The sequence below is a fragment of the Protopterus annectens genome, chromosome 17.part0, assembly GCF_019279795.1.
Source record: "Protopterus annectens isolate FY-2018-M chromosome 17.part0, PAN1.0, whole genome shotgun sequence".
Lineage (NCBI taxonomy): Eukaryota > Metazoa > Chordata > Ceratodontiformes > Protopteridae > Protopterus > Protopterus annectens.
The window spans coordinates 146452769-146466216 of record NC_056751.1 but is presented as its reverse complement, the minus strand read 5'-3'; the positions used below and the strand labels follow the sequence as shown (position 1 = coordinate 146466216).

The 13448-nt window shown below is 41.9% G+C and overlaps 1 protein-coding gene across 1 annotated transcript in view; it reads right to left on the bottom strand.

Annotated features, from left to right (window-relative positions):
- The window catches only part of ERCC6L2 (ERCC excision repair 6 like 2), a 1190567-nt gene that overhangs the window by 1097685 nt on the left and 79434 nt on the right, over positions 1-13448 (bottom strand). The window contains exon 3 of the mRNA XM_044058934.1: positions 7826-7945. Coding sequence (XP_043914869.1) covers positions 7826-7945 — 120 coding nt within the window. The remainder of the gene's footprint in view (positions 1-7825; positions 7946-13448) is intronic.

Below are 13448 nucleotides of genomic sequence, written 5' to 3'. Positions count from 1 at the left end.
TCAGCCGACGCCGGACCCAGACTTTGGAATCCGGCCGACCGAAGGGCTGCCTGAGGCAGGACAACCCATATGTAAGGACTGCAGATGCATCCTTGAAGGACATCTGATAGTGCATGTAGCCTGCTTTGAAGTGTAGGTATCTTCTGCAAGATTCCCTGATTGGGATGTGCAGATATGCTTCTTTTAAATCTAGTGTTGCCAACCAGGCATCTTTGCCTAGCATAGAAGTAATTGGTGAAGAGTCAGCATCTTGAATTTTGGAATTTCCAAAAAGGTGTTTAGAGTAGACAGGTCCAGGATAGGACGCCATGAATCGTCTTTTCTGGGTACCAGGAAAAGTCTCGAGTAGAAACCTTGTCCTTTTCCCTCTTCCAGTACCAGCTGAAATAGCCCCCATGCTTGAGAGAGAAAGTACTTGTTGGGCCTCTGCCCACTGATTTGGGGGTAGGTCCGGCCACCCGCTTGGTGTTGGCAATGTGTGGAAGTGAAATCTGTATCCCTGGGACATTATATTTAAAACCCATTTGTCCTGGGTAATGAGTTCCCAGTTCTTTGCATGAAGGGAAATCTTTCCCCCCAAAGGGGCAGTCAGTTGATAAGTGCTTGGAAATTTGAAACGAAAGTCACTGAGACAGTTTACCATAGGGGGGAGTCTTATTACTCCCAGATTTGGAAGTGGAGGCCCCCCACTGCTTAGTCCTGTGTGTCCCCTGGGACTGAAACCTGGGGCTTTTGCTGTGTCTGGGTTTGGCTTGAGAAGACCTGGAAAGGGCTGAAAAGGACCAATTCTTAGAGGGCCACTGTCTACTAAATCTAGGAGGCTGAACTTGTAAGAAATCTTTAACAGTTTGCATAGATTTAGCTTTATCTTCCATCATTTTAAGAACTTCCTCAGCCTTAGGTTCATAGCTTGGTACTTGGCTATCGGCCCTAGGGCCTATACAAGCCTAGCCATAACAATTCCCTGGCTATTTCTTCTCACACTATTTACTTCCCTGGACCCCTGTCTAGCAGGGTAACTGACGTGATCCCTGGGGTGAATTTCCTTTCTCCCATCCAGTCATCAAGATTCCTTTTGAAGAGGGCCAAAGAGGTGCTCTGCTTGACATGTATGAACAGTCTATTCCAGAGTCTGGGGAGTCTCTGGGTCAGGAACCTATCCCTCCAGCATGTTCCGTTTATTGTGATGACAAGGTTTAGATGCCTGGAGCGTGTGGCTCTGAGGGATTGGGATTTCTTTAAGTGTAGCATGTCCAACAGCTCTTGGTTTGACATGGCCTTGTATGTTAAGCAGAGATCGCCTATGAGTAGACAATATGCGACAGAATATAGCTGGAGTTTTTTTTAAGGTGGTCAGCAAAGGGCATCTGCTTTAGGCCTGTGATTCTTTTAGTGAGGTATTTCTGCGGCCTTTCCAGTTGTTGCAGATGTCTTGAGAGGTACATACCAAATGGGGAATTGCATTCTATAATGGGTCTAATGAGGGAGGAGTACAGTGGGACAATGACCTCCTTTTTTTGGGATGAAAAGCCCTTAGTGATGAGGTGTGCCACATAGAAGGATTTCCTGACTGTTGTGGCGATGTGGTTATTAAAGGTGAGACCACTGTCCACCTGTGTCCCTAAGTCTCTTATCACACTTTCGGTGTTTAGTGTACTGCCACCTATGTGGTAATTCACGGGTACATGTTTTTTCCCAAAGGGGACAACTATACATTTCTTGGCATTGAGCTTGAGCCCATGGCTCTGGCACCAAGCATCCGTTTCTGTAAGGCCCTCTTGTAGAGTATCGACATAATTTGGGGATTCAATAATGGTTCCCAGTTTGCAGTCATCTGCGAACTTTGTTAGCCAGAGTTCCTTAGTGTTGGCCTGTACTTCAGAGAAGTAGATGCCAAACAAGAGAGGTCCCAGGACTGAACCCTGAGGTACTCCACTTTTCACTTGTCTGGAGCTGGATTTGGAGTTAGTACTTTTACAGTGTGGGTTCTGTCAGTAAGCCAGTTGGCAACCCATCGAGTGACGTAGGGATTAATGCCCAGCTTAGTAAGCTTATCTATGACTCCAGAGTGGGGGATGGTGTCAAAGGCCTTGGCGAGGTCCAGACAGGCTGTGTGGACTGCTTTACCCTCGTCCACGGCTCTGGAGACTGATTCAAAGAAGTCAACCAGGTTCAGGAGACAAGATCGGCCCTTTATGAACCCAAACTGGGTGGGGTCCAGTGTTTTAAGGTTGCCAATGTCTTTGTTTATAAGTTCCATGATAATGTGTTCCATGGCCTTGCCGATCAGGCTCATCAGACTGATGGGGCGGTAGTTCCCAGGATCCAAGGTGGACTCCCCCCTTGTGGAGTGAGATAACTGCAGCTGTGTGCCACTCAGTGGGCATGAAGCCTGAGGTGAGGGTATGATTAAACATGACACTTAGGTGAGGTGCCAGTTCATTTTGTAGTTCATGTAGTACACAGCTGGGGATGTCATCTGGTCCCATGAATGCTGTATTTTTAGCTTTGGAGAGTGCGTTTTTTTTACCTGTGCGGCCGTTATTACTGGACTTTGGCAATCTTCTGGTATTGAGATAGGCCATTTAGGAGGTGAGAGGGGGGTGAAGTTGCCACTGAATCGATCTGCCAGGATATTGGCAATATCCTTGGGATCAGTATATTTAATGCCATTCTGTTGTAGCTCAGAGCAGATCTGAGCATTGCCATTTAGATTCTTGACATAGTTATAGAATGCCTCGTGGTTGTCTCTGGAATCTTTGGCAATTTTATTTTCGTAACTAGCTTTGGAGGATTTTATGAGGGATCTCAGCTTCTTACTTAGGCTGTTAAGGGAGTTTTTTGCATCCTGGTATTTTCCTTTTTTCTGCAACAGTTTCTTCCTTTTGTTGTAAAGTTTGTTTTGGCAGGGGACCACCAGATTGGCTTCCTTTTTTTGGAGGAACATCTTATTTCTGCCGTCTTTTGATGGTTGCTACTACAGCCATGCAATTGGTCATGGGAGTTAAGGACAGCCCAAAAGAACAGTCCTCAACAGGTACTGACTGGCTCCTAACCAGAAGCTGAAAAAACAAACTTTCTGGACACCTTAGTGATTTTTATGTAGAAATGTGTATCCTGGAGGTCCAGACAGTACATCCAACCTCCTTTGTATAAGCATGGAGGAATGGTATGTGGTATGCACCTTGAGCATTCAAAAGGCTTTTTTGGGAATGAATTTACTTAGGCTGCTTAATTTCAGTATGGGTCTGAATTTTTTTGTCTTGATACTGAAAAGCACCCAGTGGACTAAACAATGTTTTCTGGCTCTGAAGGTCCCTTTGGAATGCTCCTCTCTGCTGACTTCTCTTCTTGTTTATTATATTTTATGGGGTGGGACATTGGACAAGGGTAATGACTGGGGGGAGGAGGCAACTATGAAAGGGAATTTTTTATCTGTTTGATACTCACAACTTATCCTCCTGTCCTTTGTACGTCCTAAACTGGCAGAAAGGTGGAAGGACAGAGGGCCCTTGGCCTCCTCTGGATTGGGACAGTTGGGCAAGACCTCAGGGATGCTGTTACTGTCAAAAAAAAGGTGAACTGTAGACCCACCCCAAGTTACTGCTAAGAACCTTTCTCCGTGACAGCGCAACCTTTCTTGATGTTTCTCTGAGTGTTACTTTCCTCCAGAGTGATAATTCTTTTGCTGCTGTTCATGCCAAAAAACAGCATTTTCACGTTTTTTCCAATAGTTTCCAAGTGTGCCAGTACCAAACAGACAATGATCCTGTATGCAGGAATTCAAAAAGGTTGTCTTAGTGCCCTGAATTAATTCAGTCAGAATGATAACACATGGTAATTCAAGACACCACAGCTCTGTCTTACCTTTTCTGTGGCAATCCAAGCTTCCTTCATCATAACAGTCAAAATATAATATCCAGCTGCTGACTGGGGCAGAAATTTTCTTTAATGGGTCTCTAAATTTCTGTTTATTTATATTGATTTCTTTATGAATATATGCATGCTTCTTTCATTTTATAAAACTTTCTATTGTTTTTACGTAATTTATTGTTTACCATTTATATGTTTAGATTTTATCTTTGTGTTTAGTGTTTTGTTGATAAAACTCCTAAATAAAATTGAACTTGAAATCCATATGGCAAATGTTTCAATGAATCATCTCATCCATCAGGTCTCAGCTGCAAGTCAATCACTATGTGAAAGGTAATTTATGATCATCACAGACAATGCAGAGGATGCATAAACCTGCTTCCCAATGTGGCCCGTCACCCTGGGCTCCTTTTCGGGGTGGGGTGGGGGGGGGGGGGGTTTAAGAACAGCTGCTACAGTCTCCAACCAAAAATCTTAATCTCTGGAAGGATGGAGGATCCAAGTAGGGTTTCTTTTTCTGGCAATCCTTTGTTATGATGGGATGTTCAGAAAAGGATAACAGGGCAGATGCAGTGGGTGTAGAAGGGAATGATACAGCTGCTGGATATTACCTCACTAAACTACATATCGCCTTTTTGATGGCCAAACATACAAAAACATAGAGGAACAAACGACTACTGACTGCCTCCAGAGTAGGGCAGATGGGCAAGTCCTCTTGGATTCTGCTTGAAAACACAATAGCCCATACCCTGACTCCCTCTGTCTTTGGATGGGTATCCTAACTGAACAGCACCACTATCATGCTGGCTCCTTCAAAACAGCTGGCACTTCGGCTGCTGGATGCCTCTTTAGAATCACACCCAGAATCACATCTGCCTTGATCTCGTCAAGGTTCTATGAAGTGGCTGAAATCCTATGTAGTCTTTCCAGCCCTCTTACTCTTTTGGAATTTGTCACAAATATGTAATCTGAAAAGTTTATCACAATAAAAGGGCATATTTAAAAAAATGCTTTGAAGTTGACAGCAAGTTCTTTAAGACACAGCCAAGCATGATGTTGAACTGTGGTGCTGGCAGCCAGTGTCCTCCCAGCTCCAGATGGCGCACTATTCACAAAGTGAATAGAGAGAGAGAAGAGCAGACACTGAAAACATTTTTATGTTGCTTAGGTTAATAGCTTTTTTTCCTTCTGTTCCTAATGTAACTACTCCAGCATTTTAGACAGCTCATCTGTTAAGTCTCACTTGAACCATAATCATGTAGTTCATCACCCTAATGGCAAATGTGGAGGACACAAACATAGATTTCATAAAAAGTGATTCAGAGTCTCTGTTGGAGAAGTGCACTGCCAGAATCTGGGGATTAGGTTCCCACTTGACTGCTGCAGTGGCTATAATGAGATCAGTCACAGAAGACTTCACCAAGACATTCCAATACTTGGGAGGGGGTCCCCCATACAGTCAAAGCAATCATTCTGTCTACTGAAGGCAGCCAGGAAGATGACAATGGGAAACCAAAGGACTTCTGGAAAGTCCTTTCCATAATAGATGGAGTGTTTTTGGCTCAATCCTTTTTCTTCCTAATTACTGCCAAGATTTCATCACATCAGAGGTCATCAAGGAGGATTATAGGGGATATACGATCATCCCTCAGTCCATTCTATGTACAAAATGAGCTATTCAGAAAGGGAATATAGCTGCTCCTTCAGACATTGACGGTTCCCCTGCCTCCCCCATGAAATTTGAACAAAATAGAAGGAATCATATGGGGACTCAGAACAATGTCTAGGTCTCCATCAGTGTTCAGATTCTCTAGTTCTACCTCTTGGAGATACTACAGATGCAGAAAAAGGTGGGTCATGGGGGGGCTTCAACCTACAGACTGCTATGCAGACAGCACATTCCCACGAATGATGCAGTGTTGTTGTTTGGGATCTAGCTTCTGCTCCTGTCAGCAATAACAGTGTCACCTTCAGGAGAATTAAATAATTATGGACAACACTGACTCCTCTGCCAGTGTTGAATAGGCCACTGACCTTGATAGCAACCAGTCCAGTGGCACCAACTCATGGACCTTTGGCATCAAAGGTTCAAAATCTGAAGCACCAAGATGCAGAGTCAAGCCAAAAAGGGAGGAACTGACACCAGCCTCATGGATCTGACAAAGAATCCTGATGCTGAAGGCACAGTAGGGGTCAGAACCAGAACCGCTTACACTGATTGCAAACTCAGCACCAGAGAAATCCTTCAGGGCCTCACACTGATGACCAAATACAGAACCAGAGAGAGGGATGTAAATCAGCTATAGACCATAGTATCCCCCCGACACTGATGCTGAAGGAGTCGGTAAATAACAACACCAGCTGATTAAAAAGGAGGGACTGGGCCTCTATCCATGAGGGCACAAAGGTGAATGAGATTAAACCACTGTTAACTGTATCCAAAATATAATGAAAGAAGAACATCTCTTCACCTAATGTAAAGGGTCTATATTAGAACATTGAAGTTTCAAAACTTCGAATGTTCTAATATCGAACCCTATTATATCGAAGCAACAGAAAAACAAAATTTTTCCTAGGGAAAGAATTTGGTTGTCCATTTCTGTTGCTTCGGTATTTTCAGCACTGTGGTGGAAAGTTACGGGTCGGGTTCAGGTAAGTGTGCGATTGAGTGCGGGTTAGGGTAGTTAGGGTTATGGTGCAGGTTAAGTGTGTGTGCGATTGTGTGGATGTGAGGGTTAGGGTGGGGTATGTGAGTTAGGGTTAGGGGGCGGGTGAGGTGAGTGTGCGATAGTGACGGACCTTAGGGTTAGGGTTTGGGTTAAGGTAAGTGGATAGTTAGTGGTGTGTGTATAGTTTATTGTAGGGTTAGGTGTAAGATTTTAGGTGTATTTGTGTGGATTGCTGTTTGTTTGGTGTGCTTGTGTTGTGTGTATGTTTTGGAACAGCAAATTTTTTCCCTAGGAAAAAAATCGCTGTTCTGTATGTTCAATGTTTTCAGCTTTCGCTGAATAGGGTTCAATATTAGAACATTCGAAGTTTTGAAACTTCGATGTTCTAATATAGACCCAATGTAAAGCATTCAGATCTACCCACTTCATAAAATAGGGGGGGGTGGAATATTTTTCCATCTAACACCTTATAAACACAAGCTAGTATTCAACCAGCCTCAATCAGAAAAAAAATGTGGCAACCACACAGGCTACATCAAAAGTAGTACAGCCAAATGATGTCTACTAAACAAAACAAAGTAACCTCAAATTTTCTGCTGCCTTCCACTCACTCAAGATGTTACGCACATCCCTTTTATAAAGGAAATCAATATGAACATCTACCACTTAATAACATTTCTACTAATTTTAATGTCAGATAAATCAGCTCCATTTGCATACATGGATAAGGCCATGACTACAACCCAGTTGGCACAGGCTTGATTAGAGGCTCAGAAGTGTGCTGGAGCTGGCATAGTGGGCTAGGCATGCCCACCCAGGGTTTGGATCACAGCCAAAATCCCTAGGAGGAGGGGTGCCAACACAAAGGAATGCTCAGCAGTAGGTGTTCAGACAACAATCTGTTTTGGCTGTAGCCTTCATAAGAAGTGCATGTCAGCATGCCAAGAAACCTACAGTGATGAGAGTTTCCTGACACCCCTGCCCAGGGTAAGGGACAACACCTCACACTTAGGCCCTCAGTACTGGGATGACAAACCATCATCATGACTACTTGAATGATGGCCATTCAGACAGCCCAGCATGGCAGAATGACGAGGTATAAGTCCATTCAGGGGAGACTCGATTGTCGGCACATATGGAGACAAAAAGAACCTAGAAAACATTTAATATCAGCCCTGTACTACTATGAGTTTTCTTGCAACAAAGAAATCTGTACAAGTGTGCTTGCGCTTGAGTAATAAAGTGCAATACCAATGCAAATGTTGATGTAATTTTGCTGTTACCTTGCCACTCACTGAAGGTAGCCTTTTGTTCACTGTTTTCAGCAAGAATTCTGGCATGTTGTTTTCAATATCCTCTCTTGTTCCCGTTTTCTGTAAAGCTGCTGCCAAAAAGGAAATGACCTGCAGAGAGAAAAAGAGGGAATCACTGATAAGACAAATACATACCAAACTGAAAACTACTAAACTACTCAATACTTTTGCTTAAGAGGTATCCACAAAGTATTTGGGAAATCTATATTGATTTATTTGCAAACTATGTGCCTAATGACTTCAAACGCAAAGTCAAAGTGTGTTTATTATGCTGTTCCTGCATAAATACAGTACATACAAATTCCTATAACTGCACTCCAGAATATGTATGTTTAATATGTTTTTTTCTACCTCGGCAAGTCACCTAAAAACTGCAAGCTTTTTCAGACACTGCCCAGTTTCATGGCATACTGCAAAACAACTACAAATGGACTGCTACCAAGTATATAGCAGCTATGAGAAAAACGCATACAAATAAAAAGGGGAATAGCAGATGAAGCATGGGCTCAAGCGCATAGGTTTATCCATAAGTAACATGCAGAGATACATGAAAAAAATGACAAGCAGCTTACAGGTATAAGAATAGAGACAAGCATTATAGAAGATATTCATCGTAACCTTGCATTTGTGAGATAATGCCAGCAAGATCCAACAGTTAGGATTGTTCCCTGCACACTATGCAGCTCAACACAATGCTGCCCCTGACATTGTTCTAAGACTCACCAGTTTCACTTTTATCTTCAGTTTTTCCCAGACCCACAAAAAAAAACAAACAAAAAAACAAAAACAAAGGTTAAGCATAAGTTGGCCTGATCTCAGATTTGAATATGGCAGCATCAAGACAAAGCAACAGCAAGAAGGGCATCCCAACTATCATCCCTCATATGGAAGATCACGGATCGTACCTCACAAAACAGACACACTGCCAGCAGGATTCAATACTAAGGACATAGTCTGCATCTGTGAACTTAAAAAAATCTCAGGAATGCTGTTCTTGGGAAGCCCTATACCTTGAAATGGGACTAAGCTTATAATGTCTAGAAAAGTTATGGAAGATAGTAGACCACTGTGTTGTTGTGCCAGTGTAAACTATAGAAACATTTAAGAAACTTTACAACTGACTATTGCCCTGGTGAAACAGAGAGCCTCTGGGGTCATCTAGAAGATTTTTTCATACTAGTCGGCAGCATAACAAAATACATTTTAGTTAACCATTTACAGAGACACTGGTCGACATCATTTTTTTATCCCTGCAAGAAAAGCCACTACTGTTTGTGGAAGTAAGGTTTTCTGGCATGTACACCGCTACATATTGTACCAACAATGACTGCTTGCAGAATGGAGCAGGAATCTGCTTCAACTCAAACTTAGTCAGGAAAAAATGAGTAGTACAATGGCCCAATTTAAACTGAGTGGAAGACAATTTGAAAATGAAGAGAGGGCTGGTTCTGGGAGGAAAAAATAGAAAAAAACGCTACCCTTACAGAAAATCAAAGAAGTTAATCAGTAACATTCTTCTTGTACATCAGAGTGGCCCAGTTTTGGTCATAGATTATCTTTGTTCTCTGTAACAGTCAGAACATAGATGTTTTGCTGTTAAGCTCCTTTTATCTGCTATTTCAAGCTTCTGCACTAGAGAAATTGGGATTCTGCTTCTCACCTCAGGAATCTGTCTGGCTGTCAGAAGCTCTGCTGCATAGATGAAGTTCTGACAAAGGCACAGGTAAACAAGAGTTTGATTAGTGACTTGGGTGCCTGTAGAAGATGGCTGGGAAGGACTGGAATAAGTGGTCAGTGCTGGCTTGGCAATCTAAGGAAGATAGGTGGACTGCTCAGTAAAAGGATAAAACCTAGCAAAAGCATTAGGTGTTACAGACTGAAGATTAAGCCAGCTGAGTATGCACAGTCACAGTACTTAGCACCAGTTCACCAAGGGGAATTCAAACATGCACAGGCTCACAGGCAAGTACTGGTGGGCCATTTTAAGCCTAGCAAATTTCTTTTAAAGGTGAGAATCAAATTCCGTACCTTGTATTTTTGTAACAACCTAACCATCATACCAACCCCCAAAATATACAGTCTTGATTCCCCTCAGGAGACTACAACATTCGGTTCGGCAGAGCTCCCAAGGCTATGAGGGATGCTCCCAAGAAAAGGCAAGTCACCTCCGGGGCCAACAAGCTGGCCTGCTCCTTACCACCAGACTCTTGAAAATACAGAGTTGATTGGGATTCCTGGGTGGGAACAAATAAGCCATAAGGCTCTCACACAGCCCAGGAATGCTTGGTATCCGTGACCCTGGAAGAAATGGACAGGTGGGTGTTGGAGCTATCACAAAGTCTTATGGGATAAAAAAAATACCTATGAATGGGGGAAAAGTCTTCAGTTCCAAAAACTTGGAAGTCTGCCATACTGGCTAGCTGAAGTGAGCAGGCACAAGACCTTTAGAACAAAACTGAAAAGCAACAGGAGAACAGAAGATTCTGAATGACAGCCTAACCTGAAAATCTCAAAAGAATGTTTTGCAAACACTTTAAGGAGAATATTACAAAATGCCTAATTTCTCTAGTACAGATGCTTGAAATGGCAGACAAAAGGAGTTTAACAGCAACACAACTAAGTTCTGATTGTTACAGGAACAAATAATCTATAGCCAAAGCTGGACCACTCTGATGTACAAGAACAAGGTTGTGAATTAACTAAAGCAGACACATATTTATTGACTACCAAGTATTTCCAGATGGAAAGTTTCACAGATGTACAGGAAACAAGAGCTTCCAACAAGCTGAGACGCCACCCCACTACAGAAACTATAGGTAACAGGCTGACAGCTCAAGTGTGTTGAGTAAAGGATTCTGTGCTCCTGAGAAGAATTTCAGATTATGAAAAGTGCTCGATGTGGAAGATTGCTCTAGGGCACAAGACTTGGGAACCAAGACAGAAAGGTCAAAAAGGGAGCAACACGAATCAGTTGACACTGGCAAGCTGTAATTAGTAAATCAGGAAATTAAGGTAAATTAATGAAAGGAGCCAAAAGATCAATATGTGAGAAGGCGTCTTTGGATAGATTACTCGGCGAAAAAACTACAGAAAAGTGAATGCAGTTCACAACAGTTAGAGAAATAGAAATGTCTATGAAAGTATGCTCACAATGCCAGAAAGTATGAAATGTAACCTTCAAGAATAACCTTAACTAGTAAAATGTATTAACCACTGAAAACAAAAACAGAAATGAGCCAGCAACCATTTCAGTGAAACAATAAGCGCTTTAGTTCCTTTAATATTAAATATGGAACTTCATCAGGTTAAAGTAACATAACATCATAATATCTGTACCTGCTCACTACAATAACTCACAAATCCCTAGTACTCTACTTGACTGGATACTAGTATCTGACCCTACTATATATATCATAATCCCGAAACCCTACCAAGTTCCCCTCACTGATCACTCTCCAGTAAAAGTTACTAGATTCACCCCAAACTGTACCAGACCTCACAGAGAAATAACTTGTCAAAAACTATACACCTTCTGTCCTGACAGCTTTAATACCCTTCTTTCAAGAATTAACTAGAGTCACCTTAATGAGCTGTCTCTGGATGAAGCAGTCCAAACATTTAACTCTACCTTTATCGATATAGTAAACTCTTTAGCACTCCTTTGTACTGTTAGAATAAAATCTAAAGTATTCCCATGGCTCTCCAATCCAACCCATACCCTAATGAGAAATAGGGACAAGCTGTGGAAAACATGGATGAGATCTAAACTTCCCTCTGACCGGCAAATATACAAAGAACGTAAAACTTGACTCAAAAACATTGCCAAAGATAAAAAAGAATTTTACTTCAACCCTCCTACAGCTCTAAAATCCAATCCTAAAATATTTTGGAACTCAGTCAACCAAATTTTGCATCCTAGAAATCCTTCCAGTCCCAATCCCTACCCAAATAGTACACCTGAAGACACTGCCACTATCTTTAATACCTTCTTTATTGACACTGTAACAAAGATGATTAATACACCCCCCCTTGCTAATGATCCAAATCACTATGTCCTAACTTCTGGCTCAAACCCCTCTATAACCCTTTTCTTTTCAACCTGCACCTACCAATTATATCAAATCTCTACTCTCCAAACTAAAACCTTACTCTGCTTCTGCTGATAACATTCCTTCCTACTTCCTCCAGCTAGCAGCCAATACTATTGCTTTTCCTGCATTTACCTTGATTAACCACTCCATATCTGAGTCTAATGTTCCATCTATCTGGAAGGAATTCTATACACTACCTATCCACAAAGGTGGAAATTCCCAAGAAATCTCTAAATTTAGACCTACAGCCATTCTGTCACCCCTCTCTAAGGTACTTGAAAAATGTAAACATAAACAAACTCTGCAATATCTATTACAGGAACACCTACTTACTCCCACTCAACATGGATTTTGCCCAAAACACAGTACTAGTATTCTCCTTTACCAACACTATTTCCTGGGCCCGGGATAACAACAAACTTGCCTCCTGTTTATTTCTAGACCTTTCTAAAGCATATGATGCTGTCTCACACCCTCTTCTTCTTATGAAATTGACTAATCTTAACTTTTCCCCTGCTACTGTCACTTGGTTTTCCAGCTCTCTCTCTGATCAATTACAATCGGGGAAATGGTTCTTTGCAGTCTCCCCTTTCTAGCCCATAAAAATGGGCATTCCCCAAGGATCCATATTGGTTCTACTGTTATTTAATATCTTCACCAATCTACTCTACACCTCTTGGCCACAGGCATCTCTTGTTCAATATGCAGATGATTCTACTGTGATTACCACCCCCGACTCTCCCTCTGAAACCTGGCTAACCAACTAATCCTAAATTCCCAAAAAACTAAACTGCTATGCTTTCTCCCAAAAACTCTTACCCATCTTAAATCTACTTTTACTATACTGTCTCTCAACAACACTCCAATAGTACCTGAACCCAGCTCCAAACTCTTAGGTGTCACTATAGATGATCAACTTAAATTGGACTTGCACATTAACAACTGCATCAGGAAGACTCATCAGAAACTAGGCCTCTTACACAGAAATAGAATGTTTCTCACTTCCAAAGCTAAAGTAACCCTCACACCTATCTTCTACTCAGTCTACTATATGGTTCTCAAATACAAACCTTAATGCCACACTACTAGCTAAACTTAACTCAACCTATAATAAAAGTAGCCAGATTCTCTGTTCAACATATATATAAAACTCATCACTGCCTCTCTCAAACATTTAAACTGGCTGGAACTACCCAACCTGCTTCTACTCTCTCAGCTTCAGATTTTATACTCTATAATACATCAACCTCTCTGTTTCCCTAATCTATCCTCCTTTACATCCTACTATTCTCCAACTAGATCACTCTGCAGCTCTGACCAAGACTTACTACTTATCTACAAACCCAGGACGAGAATGGGAAGCAACCTATATAGCTACCCATCCTACCACTGCATGGAATAAGTTTCCACTTCAAATTAGATTATTAAATCAAGCTAAACAATTCAAAGCTGCTGCCAAGGAACACTTAAAAAGCACTCTGGTCCTGCCACTGTACTCACCC